The following is a 23123-nucleotide window of genomic DNA, read 5'->3' on the forward strand; positions in this document are numbered from 1 at the left end:
GTGTGTACGCTTAAGGTGGTAAATTTACCAGAGCTCAGATGAATGAGACATGTTCAGCTAATTAGTGTATAATGACTCAAACAGTGCAAATCAATGGAAAGCAACACTAAAATAGGTGACAGCAGAAATATTCATACACTCCATGCACCCCATTTTGACTTGAAAACAGCAAAACATTTGTCTGTTATTACAGAAAAAGAAAATAACAGAGGAAAACGCAAAAAAAAAGCTCTCACACAAGTTCTCTTGTATGTTTTTTTCTCATAAAGCAAGGAACATACCTATAGACCTATAGACTGGCAGGACGAGAAAATGACTATAAACATATATTTATAATAACTATGAGTAAATTATTTAAACTAGCTAAATCTCTGAAAATGTTTTTTAGTTGCAGCTACTATTTATAGATATATAATTACTTATTCCACTCACAACTATGCACATAAACAAAAGTGCACGCACACGTGCACAAACACACCAGGGTAAGAGTAATAAATAATAAGAGGAGATGAGGTGGAGACACTGACAGTCTAATAAATTGACAGCAGAGTGACACATTACACGCATTCACACAGAGGATTTAAATCCAGAGGAGGGAGAGTGTTTCAGCCTGTAATCTCAGCCACACTGTTTGGCTATACAGTGTCTAATTTCAACACAAGGAGACACAGACTAGGATCACTGTCATCTGTTTTCCTCCTGGCTTCTGTGTTTTACAGGGGATTTATTTCTGATTTGAACAATTCTTTACACAGAAAAAGGGCTAGGCATTAGCAGAAGGAAGCAGCATACAGGATACAAAAGTAATGCTTTATGAGAATACTGAAGCCAAATTGTTTTTTATGAACACCCATAAACAGGGAAGCCTAGTTGGCATTTCTGATTAGGACCATCAGACCAGGCAGACAGACAGACAGACTGACAGGCGAACAGGACTCCCAGGAGGACACGTTGTTGGAGGAACTGAAAAAAACGTAACACTAGAGTAGACTTCCCCGCCAGTTGACATGCTGCGTTCTGAGCTGCAGTGGGAGGTGCCCATGTGGGTGTCACTGCCGACTGAGATCCTGAACCCAGAGCTGGTTTTCCCCTTCCTGGACACCACACTGGCACAGCTGGGCATTGAAAAGTGAGTCCACCTAATAACGGTTCTGTGTCTTTACCGTTTATCTTTTTATATTAATTTCAGCACTGTAATTGTTATTTTGGGTAAAAAATAGTGTGTGTGTCTATGTGCGTGTAGGTTTTTCAGTTTTTCATGCACAGAGGATCTGTGTTTGCCAGCATGTGCTAGTCAGGATATTAGAGAATATGGGTGTAACACTGTGTTCCCTCAAATAATACATGATAAAACAGACAGCTAACATTCACAAAGGAGTTCCCTCTATGAACCACCAGACTGCCAGTCTGGTGTCTATTTCTATTTAACATTCAATACTATTTTCACCACATTTTATACCTCCACGCACTGTGTAAGCATGAAAGTTGTGAGAGATTGTGTGTAAATGTGTTTGCTCTCCAGGGCGTCAGTCCTTGTTCTCCTGGGTGTGTGTGTATGCGTAGGTCAGCTGTGAAAGAGCGGGTTGTGTGGGTGGACTCCAAGAGGACCCGGGTGCGGAAAAAATCAGGGAAGCTGAAGGAGAAGGAGGTCGTGGTTCTGGAGGTACGGGTCAAGGCCCAGCAGCCTGGGAATCCTCAGACCCAAGAGATTCTGTACAGCACTGAGAGCCACACAGACCGGTCCTACTGCCGCAGCTCTGTGGCTGTCCAGCCTTGGAAACTAACGCAGCCAGGTCAGGGCCCAACCTCACATCTCCTGCACTCTTACTGGGCTCTGCTCATTTAGAATTTTAAATTCACAATCTTACTGGGCTATGTTCACTTTGTATTGGATATCTTTCTGAGCTAAACTTATTGTGCATTGGCTGTGATACTGGGTGGAACTAATCTCATTCAGGTTCTTCCATTACACTGGTTATGTTACTCACTAGGATACATCCATTTCGTACTGGTAATTTTACTGGGCTGTGCTCAATGTGATGATTGTCTTGCTGGACTACAACCAATATTAATTTTGTACTGTCTATTTTAATTGGCCATGCCAGTTCCATTCTACCAGAAACAGTCACAAATATTTGCATGGTCACTGATATTTGCAATGTAGTTGGGGATTCAGGGTTTCTTTCAAGACCAAACCCGACCCAGACTTCAGTTAGCTACATCCTACGCTACATGCATGCTGAAAGCTGAAATTGGCTGAATAGCATGCACTTGTCATACTGAATCTTGAAATTCCATACTTCACTCTTCACTGTATATTTCACTAACCAGCACACAGAACGTAATGTTTCCGTCATTTCTTCTTCTTCACACTGATGAGCAGCTTCTCTAACACCCATGTCCAATTCCTCAGTGGATGTGATAGAATGAGATAATCCATCAGCAATAATGTGGCACAATTATCTCACACATTACCTCTCAAAAATGTTACTATACTGCAGCATCCAGACAGCATCTGGAATGCATTTACACCCTCCCCTAGTCCAGCATTCAAGTATCAGAGTATCAGCATTTTAATCTTTAACTTCAAGAATCTTTACATTTTTATCTTTTGCCTTCTCAGAGAATGACAACCAACCAGTGGAATTGATTTTTGCTATGGACATAGAGGTACAGCCAAAATGGAAGAAGACTGAAGAAAAACAGGAAGTGTGAGGAGTGATGAAACCAAACCAATCTGATTATCGATCTGTAATATATTCAAGCAAAGCACAGTATTAGCTAGCCATGATTATCTTTTCATTATAAAATGGACATCATAGTGAAACATTATAGTGAAATTAGTGCGAAGGTGGGGCTTTGTCCCACATTCACATTGTGACACAAAACCCTGATTTCAATGGCTTCTCAGTAGTATTTGTGTAAGAGTAACAGATTATGTTTTGCATTCTCAATTAGTTCCGTTTTGCATTGTTTTGAATTTGCATGTAAGTGACCCTCAGCATTTTAATGTCTTCTTTTGTAAGTTGTAAATGGAATTATAACTCCTCTTGTACAGCAGTTAGACCCTCTTAGGCCAATTTAGCAGCATAACACACATGTAACTACAGCTTATTTTCTCCTCTGAATAATGCTGAATACCAGAGTGTTGTAAGATCTTCTTTCTCTGTGTGTAAATATACTAGATCCTCAGTACATCAATTTCAAAGGACTGTTATGATATACACACATGGGAACCCCATTGGATTTTTATGTTGTTAAGATGGAGAAAGCTGCTTAGATATTTCATACTAAGAAACAGCCGGAACAGCCAGGAGACTAACAGTAAAAAGCGCATCTGGGTGCCTTTTTTATTGAATGCATGTTAAGATGTGTGCACTGGCAATAAACACTATGAAGCGGGTTATACCCACAGGCTGTGTTCTTAGAATCAGTCAATTGTACACTGTATGTGTCCCCACAAGTCCCAAAACTCTGAAACAGATTCTTGCAGCAGCGTGTTCTTTTCTTAAGGGCCTGGCCTGGGTCTTGCACACAATTGTAGTGGTGATTAAATGATCTGTGCTGATAAAGACATGAAGCCACATGGGCAAGTAAGACAGGAAGCTTGTGCCAAAGAAAGATGGTAGGAAATCTCAGAAAGGGGTTTATTCACCATTCAATTCATTGCTTCGCACCTTGAAATCTGACCAATCCAAGAAACTCTTCTGTCATTGGTAGATCGAACAACTGCAATATACACAAAGGATTCAAACATTTAATACTAGAAAATGCTGAGTATAGCTATGTTCTTTACTCCCTTTCATTCCCAAACTTTCAAAACAAGGCATAAAAAACTGTTGAGAAATCATTTAATAATCATGTAATAACCATGAAAAAAAATTCAACTCTGAAGGAAACTAATGTAAAGAACAAAACAATTCTGGATACATTTTTGGATAACAGTAAAACATAAGTCCACCACACCGCTCGGTTGAATGTCAAAATTATGTGCCCATATCAATGTGATGCTTAGAGAGGTAGAGAGGCCCTTTGTGTGGACCTATGATTGAGTGACAGCAATGTTGAATGTGTCCCTTTCTTCATTAGAAAGTGACATTACCGCATCCTCAAAGTCCTGAGCATGATGTTGAGCCATGTTTTTTAAGAACAGGAGCAAACTGCTCTTAGTATCTGTAAGACAGAAATATAGCTTTTTAGCACAACACACACTCACAGAAATGGCACATATAAAACTAACCAAATCTCTAAAAGATCAAAGTACATTTATTCTCATAACAGTTCCTTACCCTCATCGATATCTTTGGTTCTTAAAACATGGCTGGATGCAGACACAATGGCCTTCATGTTACCCACCACCTACACAACACAGCAAATTATTTCCATTTTATCCAGCAAAGATGTTACAAAATGCATTGTGCAGCACATTTAAGTCATTACCAGCTGTCTCTCAAGGAGCAGCTTTACTTTAGCATTAGTGTAGAGCTGGTTTAGTGTGGCTGCATTCAGATAGGGGGAACAGTACCAGCGAGGGGTTCTTTGTGTACAGGAAGGCCAAGCAGCTGAACACTGTCTTGTTCTCGCTAAGGTCCTCTTTCAGAGGAAGACAGGTCAGAAGTGCAGGGAAAACCTGTGGGAGAGGAAGAGCCAGAGGAATTCATAATTCAGATTACTTTTACCAAGTAATTCATGTTGGTATGTCTAGCCTATTTGTTATATGTTGCTTTTGGTTTTATGAATAATTCTAATTTACAAGGTTGACTCCAGGAAGAGTAGCTACTGTCCTTACAGTAGCTAGCGGAGATATAAATAAACATCTGAACTAAGCTAAAACTGAAACACACACATGAGACGGATACACAGGGAAAGATTTGCAGATCGGTGAAAACACAAACCAGCGCAGACAGTGTGCAGCAACACTACCTGGTCTAGAGGCACACTGTCACTACTGCTCATGATCATCCTGCAGAGGGCAGCACACAGGTTGTCAATGACCTTTCTGTTTGATTCTTTGGCCATAAGGGAGGAGAAGAGGAAGAGGATCATGGGATAGTCTCTGAGGCACAAAGCTAAGGAAGAGTCAGAAGCATTTTTTTTAAAGTGAAAAACACAAGAACAGTAAATGTTCAGTAAGTTAAATCAACTCACACAGAGTACATATGGTCCCAGTTGGACTCATACCTACTGTGTTAGAGTTGAATTAACACTGGACGTTTTACTGTGCACCCTTTTATGGGCTTGTAGAATAGGATACTGTGTGACGAATGGTCCAGCGGTCTCAGCCAGTACCCCCAGCCCGAACACGCTGTTGCTGCGCACGTCCACGTCACTGTCTCCGACTCCGCCCACCAGCACTGGCAGCACCTGACTGGACAGCTGCCCCGCAATCGCCCTGCCGCCTGCCACGCCCCCTAGCAACTGCAGGGTCTCGGCAAGCGTGCCCACCGAAAAGGAGCGGTCTGCTGCCGTGGAAGAAGGTTTCTACGGTGACAAAAGAAAAAAAACAAAAAAACTAGCATGTTATTCACATTTTGTTGTCCATTTACAGTGTACGGCGGTTCCTTGTGACAAGGCAAATGCATCCTTTTATCACCAGACAAACATGGTGGGTGTACGTCTCCTGTAATTACAACATTTCTGTATGATTACTCTCATTTATGTACACTCTCACAAGACAGGATTCCAAAAGGCTGGAATGATGTGTCTCTATCAAGGAACCCAATCTAGTTCGAGGGCTTCTTTGTTTTGGCAAAATGATTCAATCTGGGATCTTTCATGCACCTCACGTATATAAGAAGGTTCCATAAAGACCTAAAAAACGCTCCCTGGAAACAAGCCAAAGTTCCTTTTTTTATGAGAGCGTAAGACAGACTCACAGCCTTGCTCATGATGAGGGGCAGTAGCTCGTTCAGGAAGGGGAAAAAAGTGTCGGCAGGGACAGCTGATGCCAGCAAGGGAATCCCTTCACCAGCGAACTCCTGCAGCATGACATCATGCGCCACCTGCAGTACAGCACAGCACATTACACCCAAAGCCACCTCACTGATATTCCACAGAATAGCACATTAACACCAAAATACACCTCACACCACTGTCTTGTGTACAGCAGGGGCCGGTGGTGAGGCAGTGCATTACCTGATGCTCATTGTCATCACTTTCCTCCCCTCCTGCGTCCTGACACGCAGTCTGTATGGAGAAGAAAACACACTCAGCAGACCGCATGTGCGTACAACCGCGGCTAATAGTTACCACTTAACGTTGCTGCTAATGATGTAGCTGAAAACACACAGGAAAACTGTGAGAATAAATAGCACTGTCCACAGGGTGCCACGTGTCCCTAACAGGAGGTCCTCAGGGTCGCCGATCTGGCACCGCTCATCGCTATCGAAAGGACGTGGGTGCAGGACCGCCCGTCCGGACGGGTCTGAAGCAGGCGGACGGCTCACCTTTCTCTTGAGAACGTCTCGGATGGCCTGGAAGACCTCGGCCAGCCGGCTGGGCGTGTGCAGCGCCTCCCCCTGGCAGGTCTTGATGACGCCGTTGAGGGACTCCAGCACGGCCATCACCACCTCCCTCTCGGGCTCCTGCCTCACGGCATCCAGGAACGTAGGAAGCACCACGGACAGGAGCTTCTGCAGGGCTGACACAGAGAGCTCCACACACTGCACTGGGAGGGGATGGGATTCACACTCCCTGTCTGGAGTTTCTATTTCCTCTCCTTGATTTAGGATGTCTGGGGAGCTCTGTAGCCTTCTGCTTGTATTAGCTGTGTCAAACTTACTGTGTTGATTGCTTTTATGTAGGATTGGGTAAATTGGAATTAACAAGGTGAGTATAACTTGTTGCAGTTAATATGTAAATATGCCTTCCAGTGGTTACACATAAAAGAATCAGCCTTGTCTTGTCTTACACGATGTTATCACCATGATGAATCTTGTAGTTTAAAATTCTAATTACAGAAAGAGATTCAGGACGACTACAAGTTTAAAGCTGAAGTCATTTTTTGTTGGTCATGGTGAAAGTTTCATGGGTGAAGCAAACATGCTCAATTAAGGTGCTCTAAAAATACGATATGGTTAAAATGACTGAGGCAATCAAACTGCTGCTCACCATTCTTGCTCAAGGACTAGACCAGTGGTTCTCAACCCTGTTCCTGGAGATCTACCATCCAGCAGGTTTTCAGGTTTCAACAGCTAGAGATCTGTCCAGCCCTAACAAAGCACACCTCATTCAACAGCTAGAGAGCTAATTAGCAGAATCAGGTGAGCCAAACTAGGGCTGAAATGAAAACCTACAGCAGGACAGCACATCTCCAGGAACAGGGTTGGGAAGCAATGGACTAGATCCAGAAAGACATCCTTGAAGATCACACAGAAAGCCTTGGAGAGCTGAGGGAGGAGAGCGCAGGTACCCTGGTGGTTGACTTCGGTTGGGTTCCTCAGCCAGACGCTGTGCTGCGCTCTGCAGAACTGGCCCAACGCTGCGAACGCAGTCTTGCGCAAGACGTTGTGAGGGAACTAAGAACAGGAAGAGACGGACGCGCCGTCCTTGCGGGTCACCAAATTAAATGTGCGCGGCAGTGTGAGGAAAGGGTGCGAGCGAGAGGACGCGGGCGGCTGCAGTGACTCACGTCGTGCAGCTCGTACACGTGCTGGAAGCTGGACTCCAGGTAAGGCAGGAACGCAGAGCTGAAACGGAGGGAAGACCCTCAGGAAGTAAGACCACGCGTCTGCGCCGGGTCTGTCGCTATGACTACACATACTGAACGGGTTTCCTTACCCAATGTTAAGGGACAGCTCTCCCAAAGCCTTGCAGGCATCCTCTTTCTCATCAATGTAAACGTTCTCTACGCTGAACCTGGAGACAGATGCAAGGTATGCTAAAAAGAGACAAACACCCCACTAACAGGTTGCTAATGTTTGTCACCAGAGATGTCTTAAGTAAAAAACCAAATGTTGGCCTTCTGAAGTTGTACGGCTGATGATTTTTCTGCCTGTACGAGGGCCCACAATGTTGAAGGGTGCTTGATAGTACGGGTTTAAGTTTGTTGAACATGTTTTTCCCTCAACTTTGTTGTGTACGCTAAATCTCAGCCGTTCAATTTCAATTCAGATATGTCCTCTTAATTAGGGCTAATACATAGTGCCTGTCACAAGCAGATGCATACTTTATAGGGGGGGTGTTGCATTGTTGGATTGTGTTTATGTGAAGCCTGTGCTCTCCTTGTTATGTACTTAGCCTTGCTGTAATATTCATTTCAAAAAGAAAAATGTATTTACATAATTGTTTTTTTGTACCACCATAAGGCAGAAGAGTTGGAATAATTAGGACGATGACTGCATTGCCGTTAGAAATGACTTCCAGAAAAAAACCTACCTAGTCGGCCTACCCACTTTTTCCAAAAATGTATTTCTGCCTACACCACTGTAGCTTGCACAACATAAGAGAATAAAACTGAAAGCTCTCCTAGGGTTTTCTATTAGTAGCCCGTGTGGTAAAAATCTGTTTTTATCAGAACGCAAAAACGTTACTTGTAGCTTATTTCATCCTGCTTCTCTGACAAGAGTCATAATTAAAATTATGAACATGTGTTGAAGTAAAATTTTAGGTTTATCCAAATAAAGCATTTTTCCAGTGTGTGCTTGTCTGCATTCTTAATCGCAAGCAGGAGTTACCGCAATGAGCACTAATAGATATGACTTGGCTAAACTGAGCAGAAAAGGGGGAATGGCAATTAAAAAAAGAACGAGGCAAAGTGTGAAAATGTGAGGAACAAACCCAGCAATCTCTCTGTACACTGCACTGTTATCTCCTTCTTCTTCATCTAAGGCAGTTTCTCCTTCATCCTCATCTTCATCATCGAGCAGGGTAAACTGGTCTTCTTCCAGGTAGGCCTGAAAGAGAACGCAGTGCAGAAAGTATAATGTATGTGTGTGAAATTATGTGTGTGCTGTACATATTCTGTGCTGACAGGCACCAAGATGGACGCTGTAAGCATTCCAAGTACAATACTGCCGTCCACCAATACAATGACTGGATGCTGGTTGACCTCCCAGGTGCACTACACACAGTCAATACACTAGGATTATGGTGTACCCAACAGAGGAGATTACATTACACTCTATATTTGGCAGATGACTTTATCCAAAGCGGGTAACAAAAGTAAGCATGCGAAGGTCACTGGACAACAAATACAACCAGGTCAGATAAAATACAATTCTCATAAAGCAGCAGCTGTCCACCAGGCATATGAACATCAAGCTAGTTTCAAACATCAAGCTACACCGTAGACTGGTCAGGTAGGCTAAAGAATGCATGCAGAAAGTTAATGCTATGAGGTGAAAGATGGTGAAGGAATATTCTGGACAAGCAGCAACCAAATAGGACAGATAAGCAATCATAAGTACAAGAGCAGATCACAAACAGAATGACTGGATGCTGGTAGACCTCCCAGGTGCACTACACACAGTCAATACACTAGTATATGGATGTACCCACAGAGGAGATTACATTACATTTTATTTGGCAGATGCTTTAATCCAAAGCGAGGTACAATAAGTGCATGCTGAAGGTCACTGGAACAAATACAACCAGGTCAGATAAAATACAATTCTCATAAAGCAGCAGCTGTCCATAGCTATGAACATCAAGACTAGTTCAAACAGTAAAGCTTAGGCTAAGTCAGTAAAGATATGGCTTAAGTCTTAAGCTAGAGGTGAAGCATGATTAGAAGAGATATGTTTAAAGAGCAACAACATCAAGGTCAAGATCAAGTGCAACATGAAAGTGCTAGAAGATCAAGAAACATGTGAAATGTGTGGCAGTTCACACTGAACAGACAGAGGACACAGCAGCGATGTGACAGGATAACAAACACGACTGGGAAATCCAACTGGGATAAAAGGAAAAATGCTGGATTAAAATGTGCTAGTAAAGAAATGAAGGAGAGCACGGAGCACTGACCGTGACCCCTTCTATGGACCTGAGGGACAGCATCATCATGGTGGTGATGGCGGGGAGGCGAGGGATCAGACAGCCGGGACACACTGAGGACACGGCAGAGAACAGGCTGTACCTGAAGCACAGAGATCATCTTCAGTGCACAGAGATTGTTCACTGGGCAGTACATTCTCACAACAGCCACATAGGGCATCAAATAGACTCAGTGCAGCGCAGACACAGACACAGTGTATCTCAGATACATACAGAGTAGCTCAGACATTGTATGTAGCTCAGACAAAGACACAGTGGATCTTAAGACTCATATAGACCAATTCAGAAACAGACAGTGTATCTCAGACTCAGATAGAGCAGCTCAGAGACAGACTCAGTGTATCTCAGACTCAGATAGAGCAGCTCAGAGACAGACTCAGTGTATCTCAGACTCAGATAGAGCAGCTCAGAGACAGACTCACTGTAACGCAGACTCAGACAAGCAGCTCAGAGACAGACTCAGTGAATCGTAGGCTCAGACAGAGACAGAAAAGGCGCAGCTCAGACAGAGACAGAGCGCAGCGCAGCACAGGCCCCTACGCGCAGCGCCGCAGTTCAGGGTCGTCCACGGAGTCGGTGAGGTTCAGACCCAGCTGCACGCACTCGGCCGCCAGGGAGCCGAACACATCCTTCCCCACAGAGCGAGCCACCACCGACAGAGTGTCTGCAGGGGGAGAGAACGTGTTCACACGCAACAGCCTCCGGAAGACTGAGGAACCAGAAACCAAGAACTACATTCAACCCATTATTATACAGTTTACATAAGATACTGACACCAGGGCTGGTCAATTCCATTTCAATTCACTCGATTTGGAAAATGAACTTAAATTCAATTCAAAAATGTTAAAATCGCCATTGAATATTATAGTGGGATGCACAGAGAGACAACGGACGGATGGATGGGGGGGGGGGTGCAGTGCAGGGTGTGCTCTTGTGGGGGGGGGGGGCTTAAAAATTTTTCAAATTACCAAAAAGGGGGGCCGCACCAAAAAAGTTGATCTCAAATGATCTCTTCAACAGGCAGAAGTGAAGTGTAAATAAGCCCAACCCTGCCTGACACTGATGCTCGTACCCAGAGACTGCGTCTGCAGCGACCTCGTTTCCTCCCGCATGTCCGTAAGGAAGCCCTTCAGCGTGTTCATCACGTGTGGGAAGTACGGCACCAGCATCTCCTTCGCTGAGTTGGCTGACAGGAAATGAGGGCAGAGATAAGGCAGAGGCATATTAAATGGATACACCTTTGCAGGGAGAAGTTGACACAAAGACCTGGACTCAATCACATATAATTGCAAGTAAAACATAGTGGAGAAATGTTGAGTGAATCTGGGCCTTCGGGTATACATTCAGAAAGACGGAGCACATCCTGAGGGTCGAGACTCTGAACGTGAACGGCAGTGTTACCGATGGCGCCGATGGCACTGACGGCCAGAACTCTGATCTTCAAAATGTTGGTCTCACTCAGGGCAGAAAACATGGTCTCCATCAGGGTGGGCAGGTAGGGCTGGATGGCCTCCCCTTCAGAGTGGGAGAAGGGGGGAGAGGGGTTTACTGGAAACATGCTGACCACCACATGCCAGTGTAGCACGCACATTTGAGGTGGTCATGGGGAAGGATGGTACCAGCTGACTGTGAATGGAGGGACAGAGCGGACTCTTACCCAGGTTCTCCAGGAAGTTCTCCAGAGCGTAAAAGACCTTGGAGACGTGCACCACCCTGCTGTGGTCCAGTCCAGAAAGGTAGCCCAGCAGAAGCGGAATCAACTCAGAGCTGTACTTACCGATGTCAGGCTGAGAAGGAGAGACCGTGTGTGGGTGAGGTTCGGACACAGAGAGACTGTGGCTACGCTACTGTAGAAAATGCATACAGCCAGGGGCACACCAACACAAACACGCACACTGAACAAATACGACCACACACAGGCTTGGACACACAAGCAAATGACAAACACTAATAGTCAAGGCATGTGGTGTGCACACACGGTTGAGGACTTACCTGCAAGTGCTCAGAAAACTGTCCCAGGGCGAAAAGAGCAGTGCCACGCACCATCTGACTGCTGTCCGACAGATTCTGACACGCCACCTGCAGCACAGACGACAACATTCTGGAAGAAGCACAGTCAATTAATACAATGCACAGTGACTGACGGGGTATTGTAATAAGCTGAACAGAGCACCAAGAGTGTTAAGGGAATAGTCTGACTTTTTGGGAAGCAGCGCTGCACAGCTGCCAATCACTGTGCCCAGTGGATGGATACATGATTATATGTTAATTATAGTAATTTATGCTGCTAGAACACATTTTTTACCTGCTGCCTACCCACACACACACCCTTCCAAAAAAGGACCACAATGGAAATAAGCTATTAGCTTTACTCTGTCTATCCTTGATAGTTTTTATTTTAAATAATTTGTATGAGAAGATTCAGATGCATGTTTTTCTCTTTTTACAAATTATCGAAAATGATCAAAATCAATTGGTACTACAGCGCAGTTGAGAGAGGTAGTCGATTAACGCATAAACGGTGAAGGACTGCGTGTTCAGGGGTCTGTGGGGAGACACTGACTTGGTCCGGATGTGGTCAGCACAGCCCTCAGCCAGCAGAGCGAGGCACATCAGTCCGGCTTCGCGACCGTCTGCTTTCCCGCTGGCCAAGCATGCCTCAGTCATGGGCATCTGACACAGGGAGACAGACAACATGGCCCTTACACTGGGAACGCTACCACAAGAAAACCTGTCCAGATCACAATGATCTTCATACTTCTGAACATTCCATGCAGACCTCAATAATCAATGTTATGTACGGTGGCGGCTTTACCTATACAACTGCATCTGGGGATGAGAAGGATAAATAGTTTTCTTTCTTATTAGCAGGTTCAGGGTAGGAGCCAGAAAAGATGCTTACTAACCAGCTGGGCTAACAGTAACTCAGGAGGCATGTGAAGAGCCATGGTATCAATAATCTGCAGAGAGAGAGAGACGGAGAGAAAAAGATTGAAACACTGACACATTCTAAAAGCTAAGGGAAAAGTGGCATGCTGATTTAGACATACAAGAAACACAATTAACAGGAATCTGACTCTGACAGACATGCAAGCTTACCCCAGCAGCAAAGTGTCTGAGACTTCTGGGATCATTGCTGTCTATATCCTGTGCCTGGTCTTCTGAGTCCTCTGCAGCAGGGGGCGCTGAACAGAACACAGGGAACACGGTCTGCAAGATGGGCCCCAGCAGCTTGAGCTTTAAAACCGTCTGTGGAAACAAAGCACAAAACTAATGCATCATGGTCATGACATGATCTTGATAGACTTGCATACCTCACACAGACAGAGAAAGACCAACTACTGCCGCCTATAATGCCTCAGAACAGAGTAGAGCCCAAGCAACAGGAATATAAACTGACTCACCTTACTCTTCAGCTTAATAAGGACGGACAAGGAGGAGAGAGCCTTCACACGCAGGGAGATGCTAAGAGAGGCATCCGCACTGACCTATTGCCAGAACATGAACAAAAACATACAGCACAAGCTGTTAAAAACCAAAAACATATTACATAATATGCACTGTATACGCCCTAAAGTAATTAAACTTTACCCACTTAAGTATGCAACTGTCACATTCGAAAGAAAGCCACATTACAGCCCTGATGCACGAACCTCTAGACAGAAATGAACGATCTGCGCTACATGAGGGGTGACGGTGGATGCTTCACTCTCCATCAGCTTGTCAAATGCCTCCATCGCTTCGCTGGCCTCGTTCTGTTCACGACAAATACAGGTTGCCCTATACAGACACACTGAGAACACTCAGGCAGAGCGCGTTAAGACTCAGACACCACATTCTATAGCATCATCTCCTACAGAGCCAATAACCTTCTTTATTTGCACTTTACCCTACCTTTAGGAAATCTGGTTTGTAGTGTAACATCAACAACATCAAGCAAAACACACAGAAACACAGCGTATAATATTGAAGAAGCAATTCTGTGGTCAATATTACAGTTCAAAAACAAACTGATTATAGCACAATCATTTAAGAGAGAGAAGCTGCAGCATTAATGAGTGCTTTGCTCTAGCGTCTGTAACGACCCAATAATCGTCCAGAGGGTGGTATGTGAAATCGCTGCACTGGACTGCACCGACCTGAGCCGACTTGATGAGCTGTTTCATGCCGGTTATCAGCCTCGGAACAAGAGAGCGTATCATGTTCTGAAAGATAAATTTAAGGACAGCAGTTACACCATGCGGTACTGGCTGAGTGGGCCTTCACAGACGAGTTCCAGCATGTCGGGACCCTTACCATCTCCTCCGTGCTCGCGTGGGCACACATGGAGGTGAGGGCGGCCATTCCGTGGCACAGGGCACCGGGGTCACTCAAGTCCTGCAGTACGTTATCAAACAGCAACAGCAGCTGGCCGAAGTGTGGTTTGAAGTTCTCTGGGTTTGACTCCACCATTTTGCTAATGAGCTGCAGGTCCACCTGTGAGTGTAAGGAATCAGAGAGGGAACTTTTTAAAAGAATATATATTTAATGTCAGGTGCCCGCTTGTATTTTGTCATTTTCTCACTCCTCAGCCTGAATGAGCTTACCAAATTAAAATCAGCTTTAAATATATTACTTTTTTCCAAGTATTACAGCCACACAACAGCTGCTGTACAGACCTCATAATAATAGGCACAATTATGTTCCTGTGCCTCTAAGTCCTGAATGTGAACTTGGTAAATGGTAAATGGACTGCATTTATATAGCGCTTTTATCCAAAGCGCTTTACAATTGATGCCTCTCATTCACCAGAGCAGTTAGGGGTTAGGTGTCTTGCTCAGGGACACTTCGACACGCCCAGGGCGGGGATTGAACCGGCAACCCTCCGACTGCTAGACAACCGCTCTTACCTCCTGAGCTATGTCGCCCCATCCAAAGGACAGACAGGACAGTTCTGCATATGGTGTTGGATGTTCCAGGTTTGCAACTGAATAAGCGACAGAACAGGTTGAGGTGTAGCAGCGGTACCTGTCTGTCTTGTGAGCTGATGCTTTTACAGGATTGGTTGAGCAGTGCCAGGAGGGCGGGCCAGTGTTCAGGAGACTCGTGTTTGACCAGCATCGCACTGAGCTGAGAGATAGAGTGACGCACGATTTGTCTGTGACAGAGAGAAACAGTCAACAAGACACACAGACACAAATCTTCCTAGACAATTCACGATACATTGCTATCATGTCCTTTTTAAAGTGCTGCTGTGTTGTACTGACAACTGCCCTGTAACCCCCCCACACACACACACACACCAAGGCTTATATGGTTCATAAGACGGATGCTTTGGCCTTGATGAAGCATGATTACAAGTGTGTGATTTATTGTCAAAGTTGCAACTTACTCTGTCTCTTCCTTGAAAGCTTGTAAGACCACAGCCTTCAGACTGAAGAAAAAAAATTAGTTATAGCACACTGATAGACAAGAAACTACTTTCATGTTTTAACATCAAGTTGCAACATTAAGATCTGATCTCCATTGGCTAAATAGCAATTTTGAACTGGCATCGTTGTCATGTAAGACACTGAGTGTGAGCATTACAATGTGCAATAGTCTGAGCTGCAACAGGCCAAACCTCTCTCTGTGCTCATGACTGATCTTTGGCCAGTGCTTCATCACTCTCATCCTCAGCAGCACAGCAGCTGTCTGGCGGATCTGAGGAACAGAGAAGTAAAAAGTGACATTGCCAAAAAAAAACAAGAAAGGGACTAAACCATGCGAAGTGCAGAAAAGAGCACACACTGCACAGGAATGCACATGACATAGCCAGGCTATATCTGGGCAAAACCTGAACTGTATTAGGATTATCCTAGTCCATACTGTCAAAATGCCTCTTGGCCTAGATTTTCAACCCTCTAGACATCTAGATTCCGGCTTTTGCTCAATGGGGTAGGTCTGAGTGTTTCGGGGGAACGTGTGCACTGCCTACTAAGATAAATAAGTTAAAACAAATGAATGCGTGTTTGCTTCACTTACGTTACAGAAAACTATTACCTGAGGGTGTTCGCAGTTTGTCATGACTGTACACAGACTTGGAATCGCCGCTGGGTCTTTAAAAGCCAGTTTCAGTTGCGCTGTTCCCTTTGAAGAAAAATGGCTGAAATTACCCAGTATCACTGTCGTGTAGAATCGCGTAGGTTTTCGTCGTAGCTATTGTAAATATTGTAAAATAACTCAAAGCGGATGGCGTTGCGACTTATCGCTGATATATAAAACTGGAAAATTCCTTTAACTGTAACGTTACAGGCTGGTTAATACTGTTATTACATCGGCACCGTCGGAGTGCAGTCAGGTAACTCTTTACTCTTTCAGACAGGAAAAATGCGAGCTTGTTACCTCGCCTTACTTTACCCATGTTAAGTAGCGGGCAACACAATACAACGTTAACATGCCTCAACAAGGCAACCTGGGTGTCGGCTAACGTTAGCTAGACCAGTTGTTCCCAGCAAACAACTAGATACTGTTAAGCTATGTTAACTATAGAATTGGCGGGAAGCTTCCACTCACAGAAATGATGCATGTAGCTAACTCGCTATTGCTAACCTAACCTTGGCTCAACTTTGTTGGTGAGAGCTTGTAAAGTCAGTCGGATTAGCTGGCTACCTGCTGTATGACGACGTTGTCAGGCTGGGTGATCAGTGAAAGAATGCGTTCCAGTTCTTCTGTCATCTTGGCCATCTTCTAAAATATCAAATATGTGAACTCCCCAAAAGTGTCTAACCCTGCTCTGGATACTAGTATGACTTTGCGAGTGGTTTCAAACTGTGCCGTGAGTGCGCTTTACTATTGTAACGTAGGGTACATAATAAATATTGTTATGGCTACACGGTCCACGCTTTCCATAAAGCAGGCCGAAGCGACGACGGTTGAAATTCGAGTGATTATTTTAACACGTTGTCACGTGAGAAAAAACCGCACTGTGTTGACCAATCCGTTGAAAGAGAAAGTTTCTTACGAAACAAAACGGGTTTGGTTTGGACCAGAGCTCTGGACCAGAGCCGTAGATATCTACGGCTTTATTTGGACCAGATGGTTTTGACTATAGCATAGTAGTTTTGACCCAGACGGACAGCAATGAACAGACTATGGCCATAACTTCTATACATATAGAGATCGCAAAGAATAATTATGAAGTTTGGCTACATTCATGTAGCAGGCCTGGTAAACTAGATAAATGACAAGAGCAGGAAGCCAACAAAATATATGTAGGCCTACAGTAAACAGATACCTGTTTCCAAATTACTTCATGAAGTATGTAATTTGATGAATGAGAATATGCATTTAATGAATAGGCTATGTGGTAAATTTTCTTCTTATAATTGCCCCCTTTCTTGCTTTGTCTTTTAATTTATTCATTTTGTTTTCTTCCATCAGATATAAATTAAACCTGTAGGCCTATACTGTATCAACGTTAGACATACGGTCAGAAAAGCTGTCGCTAAATTTTATTTTAACGATTGGCTTGCAAATACAATGTAAAAACAAAGAAAATGTTTTAAGTACAAAAAAACGTAAATGCCTATAAGAAAATATTTTGTTAAATTTACAGATGTAGTGTAATATAAATGTATCCTATCACAGTTTAAAATAGTTTACATTTTTACAATGAACCATATAATTCTACAAATATCTCCAGAATAACGGTCACCTTCACTATTTTAGCAGTATTTTATTACTGTAGTCTACCCGACATAAAAAACAGTACATGATGCGGTTGCTCGAGAAATTTGTCTTTCCGTGGAGGCGGGGGTGCTAATGGACTCTTTACACCATAATTGGTCAAGGCAATGACTGGCTCGCGAACTCGTAAATGACAAAAGATACCTAATCGAAAAACAAAGCTAATCTTAACGAGCTGGCTCGTTTCAGACAATAACAGTAAACAGATCAGGCATGATTTTTTAAACGAGACTCCTTGAAAAATTCCACGCATTTCTCATGTTTAAAAAAAAAAAAAGAATATAGACCTTCATACTGTCTATAAACAATATTTTAAATGTCACATAGACCTAATTAGATCATGCCAAGACATTGCAACATTACATTTATTAAATTTTTATTTAGAGCAAATATATCTTATTGAAACTTGTAGGCCTATGACGTAACGAAATGCGAAAATTCCTTTCGATTATGTAGGCTATTCCAGCTTTTTTTTCCAAGTTTTTTTAAGTGACCTAACCAAAATGGTTATAGCAGTCTGAATAAGCAAATACATAAAGGAAGACTTTCACCAAACAAAAACTATCCTAAAGTGATCTTTGATGTGGATATAATAAATCCTGGTATTCTTTAGTATAGCGTATGCCTAGTTGATAGTTGCATTACATTATATTTGGATACACTGCCCATAACACGTGCAGCTTTGGTCTATAGCAAAATTTGTGTCTTTATAATTAAATTCCTCTGGCCCACTTCCCCTCTCTCATTCAGGTACAACATCACTAATTCCCTTCAGGCACATAGGTCACTGGCAGGTAATGTGCCATAGACACATCATTACCACATATATTCATCTCTAACTGAATGATTACCATCTTAATACAACCAAATAGGTCCTGTATAAAAGCACACATTTCAATGGTAATCTTCGGCCAAACCCTGTTCATTCTTGTAATTCCAAAAGTAGATGTCTTCACTGTTTGTTGTTGGATGTAAACCTACTTCAGATGTAAATTCTTTGGAGAAAAAAACATGAAACAATCGTTATATGGTTTAATTCTGTTCCATTATTTTACAACACAATTAGTTACAAGTACAGCCACCCAAATGTATCACATGCCCACAGACTTGCAAAATTGTTGAAACTCCTTTGATGAAACAAATACAAAACCTTTCTCTTAAATTCAATTGATTCAGCAAGACTGTAGTATATTAATAGGTGTTCAGAAATTAGTATATTTTGCATTTTTGGTAAAATACTAATGTCGCCATGTTTGCATTCCATTAGCTTCATATAATGTATTGACAATGCATTGTATAATTTCTACTCTATATATTATTTTGATATCTGTTTACTAATGATGAAATTTACATTTCATTTTTGCATTTAGCAGACACTTCTCAAAAGCGCCTAACTTACATTTAGCTAAACCTACATTTTTTTTTTTACATTTCCAGTATTTTCACCTTCTTTCCACATTCACATAGTGTCAAATACATTCTGAAATATTCTACAGTAATCGTGTTTATTCAATGTAGGCTTATATGCATACAAAAGTTTAGTCTATATCCAAGCTATTTCATTTGAAATGTAACTTGTTTTAACAAGAAAAAATTGACGCACATTTAGGCCTACCACCGCTCATTGTACAGGGGTGTGGCCAGGCTGATCACATCACACACATTCTAAAACAAGTCAGCGGCTTCCAAGTACAACACACCTGTTGCCCTGATTGGTTACTTGTTTATACACACCTACATTCGTATCCACACCCACACACCCTTTCAGTATATACGCACACTCAAGTTCAACGAAGTGACGACCTCTTAATAGTCCTCAGGGGTATCGTTAGTTGCGTTTGTGCTTCAATTCAGACTGCGGCATCCTTTGTATAAAATAGTTGGTTCACTTAGCTCGAAGCTCTTACTATTTATAGCCTTCCTTAACTGCACCAAAAGTGGATAAGGCAAATATCGGAGGAATGGCAGACTGGAAACTGCCAGTTAGTTACAACTACAACCCGTCCTATCACGCATACGCCTACGGGCTTATGTATCCACAGGGCCCCGAGCAAAATCACCAAAATTTAGGATGGGCAGAGGCCGCCTACAACCATCACGGAGTCAGCGGAGGTTACTACTCTACGCCGCCGCCGCCGCAGCAGCAACAACACCAATCCCCACCGCGGAATTTAGAGGACGGTCATACAACAAGCGCACACTTTCCAGGTTCCGTTTTGTATTTCGCCGATTCCCACGCACAAACCGGTCGACTTTTCCTTTCCCATAACCGACCGCTAAGTAGTCAACGACCGACGGAGATCGAGCGGGCAAGCAGCGACACGCCAAGCGACTCGGAGGCTCACACACCAGGTAAATGGCTATAGCCTGCCCATACGCGGTCGCTATGAATGAAGTCGTCCTAGTAGTGCTTCTACTTGTTAAGTGTTCCATCTCTTGCATATTCTTCTAGTCTAGTAGTCTATACGCCAACTAGGCCTACCTACTTGATGTTAAGTGAAATTTTCGATTGGCTGATCTTTGTAGTTAGATATGAAAATGGTGGATTTGCACACAATCTGCTCTTTATTTGTGGTAATGAGCAAACCACGTAATCGTTCACGTGGCATGCTGATATACAGTTGTTTTTCTTTGTTCTCATTGCACAGCATGCACCACCCCGTTTTATTTTGTCGTGAGAATTAGTTTCTGTTTGGCCAGTGTAGTAAAGTGCAATACTTTTTTGTCAGATTCATGGAGTTCGGGAAGTAGCAGAGAAGTAGCCCCACAGGTCCCTACTTCCTCCTGGAGAGAAGGAGAGGAGGAAGATGTGGAGAGTGGGAGTCCTGACAGCAGTGGACTTGTTTCCAGCACTCTGACAGTAAAGGAAGAGGAGGCTTTTCATGGGGGCGCTGAACCGGAAGAGCAGCCTCCTGTGTCCATGATGACCCCCCAGAGCGTCTCAGCACAACCCCGCAAGGCCAAGGCACGCACAGCGTTCTCAGAGGACCAGATGACGGCGCTAACGCACCGCTTCAGCGTCCAGCGCTACCTCACTCCAGTGGAGATGAAGACGCTCGCAGGCCTAACCGGCCTCACTTACAAACAGGTAAGCACAGAAGTGTTCTTAATGATTGTGATACTTTGTTAGACAATTGTCAGTAAGAGGGGACTCATCTGGGTGGACACTGAAATTTGGCTTTTTTGTATGCAATACCAACACTGGTTTCTTGGTTATTAGGTGAAGACCTGGTTCCAGAACCGTAGGATGAAGCTGAAGAGACACCAGAAGGACACCAGCTGGGTTTCGGAGAGGTACTCTGACTCTGGATACCGCAACATCGCCCCACACTCTCAGGTAAGCAACCGCAGAGCTTTCAATGTAGCTGCTGGTTTTTCTCTGTCCAGTCTGCACACCCCTCTCTCTGTCTGTGTCAGAAGGGCAACTTGACTGGACATAAAGTGACTCCATCCAAATTGGAGGCATTTCCACAGACCGGATATTGTCTTAAAGGCAGGATGGTACATTAACAATTGCAGTTACATGCAGTGATAATCACCAGAGTTTGTTAGCTTTGTGCAATATTGAATTGCTCTCTACTTTTCAGTTTCAGGTGGACACTTCTGCACTGACCCAGGAGCATTACTCCAACGTGCAATTCAGGGAGACCGCTTTCAAGAAGAGCCCTACTCAAACCCCAACGTACTATCAGAACTACCCACGACCGCAGTCGCCTCACCAGCCCCCAACACGAGCGCATGGTGGTTGGAACCTGCCTCCTCCCACCCACTTCGAGTTTAACCCCAATAATTACAACAATGGGAACAGCAGCATCAATAGTGATGATGGAACTCCAGTGGATGCAGTTGAAAGTCCAACACGTATGGGAATGGGGCAGAGTGTCACCCAGTGGTCAACGTAGGTAATGGCAGGGGTACGAAACCCAGGATGAATCTCCACTGAAATATCAGTATTTCATGTTGTTCATTGCATTTAGAACAACTGGTATTTAATAACAAAATTCCCTCAGGGTGTCATTCATCAGTAGAAATGAATTAGACCAACGCCAATCCACAAGTAACTGGCAGAGCAGATGAAGATGAGCCATCCATTAAGTTCCATTTTAGTGTTGCGTGATATTTTTGTGGAGTTCTCCTAAATGGTGTATATGGCTTCATTGACTGAAATGTAGTATTATAACTGACTGGCATGCATTAATTTTCATACTGATTGACTGCCATACTTCATCCACATTAAGTGTTAAATGAAATGATTCACTTAAATTGCAGACACTGACTGACTAAATGACATTATTTTTTTATTTGTAAGTTGCATTTTGTTTTTGGGGTGTTTTTTCGTTTTTACAAAAACTTGTTTCTATGCAATGTGCTTTGTTTTTAAATAGAATGATATATTTTATACAATTTACATAGTTCAGTGTGTTTTTGTGACTTATCTGTACATCATGCTCTTGACACTTCAGTTCTGACAAGGCTCTGTGCCGCTTGATACCTTACTGAATGTGAAACCAACACACTTATTTAATTTGAGCTGGTTTCATCATGTAACCAGGCACAGCTTACATGATGAATACTAAGACAAGCGGATCATATTATTGTACAGTATTACTTGTTCTGAGAAGTATCAATTGTGTATAATTGGGCTCCAGCCCTGTATACTGTTGTAATGTTTGTTTTGTGGAAGATTTTTAGTCTTGGTTTAACGCACAATTTCCTTTTAGTGTACAGATGTTCTTCCGGAAGTGCATGTATCAATTGAGGTGCTGCTCAATGATTATTAGTCCAGGTGGCAGTACATGTGTACTGGGCATTCATATTTTGGTTTGTATATATTGTCTGAAACATTTGGCAAAATGATCCCATGCTGTAGCTCACAATGGTCAGTCCAATGGAACCAAATGTGGAAATATTTTTAGTCAGAATTTTATCAGAAAGCCATTACTTGTCGCTGCCTGTCTAATATGTAAATAGCTGCACACGTTGGATGGTGGCGATGGTTTTCATAATAAATCTTTTCTAACAAATTAATCTTGTCATGGTGTTTTCTTACAATACAGAAGGACACATGGTTCTGCATTCTCATGGCTAAGGAAGTTTAGTGCAAATATTGAATAATTTCAGAAAAAACTGCTGTGCTAGGGGACATTTACTGTTGAACTCGCAGTATGTGAGCCATTGGGATTTTTTTGTAGACCAAGTAAATGCCACCTTTTCTAAAAACATACTTGGGGCTGTGGAGGGTGGGGGGTTAATTCTGCAGTCACAGGTCCAAATTCCAATATTGCCATGGAATCTGATAATAGCATTGCATGGTGTTCTTGAATATGAACAAATATTAATTATACTGTAATCTGCAGTCACAATAAACATGATCTTGGAATTGTTCCATCTATGTTAAGTGCAACATTAAGTAAAGTAGATCA

The 23123-nt window shown here is 43.2% G+C and overlaps 3 protein-coding genes across 4 annotated transcripts; 2 read left to right on the forward strand and 1 right to left on the reverse strand.

The window, feature by feature from the left end:
* The first annotated feature begins 606 nt into the window (after positions 1 to 606).
* si:ch211-196f5.2 (uncharacterized protein LOC556372 homolog) lies at positions 607 to 3414 on the forward strand. The gene is made up of 3 exons (XM_064331226.1): positions 607 to 1129; positions 1564 to 1793; positions 2624 to 3414. Exons 1-3 carry the CDS (start codon positions 1008 to 1010, stop codon positions 2713 to 2715), a joined length of 444 nt encoding a protein of 147 aa, XP_064187296.1. The 5' UTR covers positions 607 to 1007; the 3' UTR covers positions 2716 to 3414.
* Positions 3415 to 3607: 193 nt separating this feature from the next.
* LOC135252758 (importin-4-like) lies at positions 3608 to 16906 on the reverse strand. 2 transcript variants are annotated; one of them, XM_064331224.1, is made up of 30 exons: positions 16624 to 16906; positions 16015 to 16101; positions 15596 to 15675; positions 15365 to 15406; positions 15001 to 15130; positions 14290 to 14469; positions 14133 to 14198; positions 13647 to 13748; positions 13398 to 13481; positions 13093 to 13242; positions 12900 to 12953; positions 12557 to 12666; positions 11986 to 12094; positions 11651 to 11780; positions 11395 to 11508; positions 11066 to 11179; positions 10534 to 10657; positions 9964 to 10075; positions 8779 to 8894; positions 7780 to 7857; positions 7631 to 7688; positions 7412 to 7517; positions 6447 to 6640; positions 6136 to 6186; positions 5877 to 6002; positions 5255 to 5481; positions 4924 to 5056; positions 4526 to 4630; positions 4290 to 4359; positions 3608 to 4173 (listed from the first exon to the last, which is right to left on the reverse strand). In XM_064331224.1, the coding sequence occupies exons 1-30, from the start codon at positions 16696 to 16698 to the stop codon at positions 4043 to 4045; spliced, it is 3258 nt and encodes a 1085-aa protein (XP_064187294.1). In that variant the 5' UTR covers positions 16699 to 16906; the 3' UTR covers positions 3608 to 4042. The 2 variants fall into 2 exon arrangements, with proteins under 2 accessions (XP_064187294.1, XP_064187295.1); XM_064331225.1 differs by having other exon boundaries at positions 16528 to 16639.
* A 2541-nt stretch (positions 16907 to 19447) lies between these two features.
* Positions 19448 to 22724, forward strand: nanog (nanog homeobox). The gene is made up of 4 exons (XM_064331232.1): positions 19448 to 20052; positions 20430 to 20788; positions 20921 to 21037; positions 21288 to 22724. Exons 1-4 carry the CDS (start codon positions 19662 to 19664, stop codon positions 21600 to 21602), a joined length of 1182 nt encoding a protein of 393 aa, XP_064187302.1. The 5' UTR covers positions 19448 to 19661; the 3' UTR covers positions 21603 to 22724.
* The last annotated feature ends 399 nt before the right edge of the window (positions 22725 to 23123 follow it).

Source organism: Anguilla rostrata, chromosome 4 (genome assembly GCF_018555375.3).
Source record: "Anguilla rostrata isolate EN2019 chromosome 4, ASM1855537v3, whole genome shotgun sequence".
Taxonomy (NCBI): Eukaryota; Metazoa; Chordata; class Actinopteri; order Anguilliformes; family Anguillidae; genus Anguilla; species Anguilla rostrata.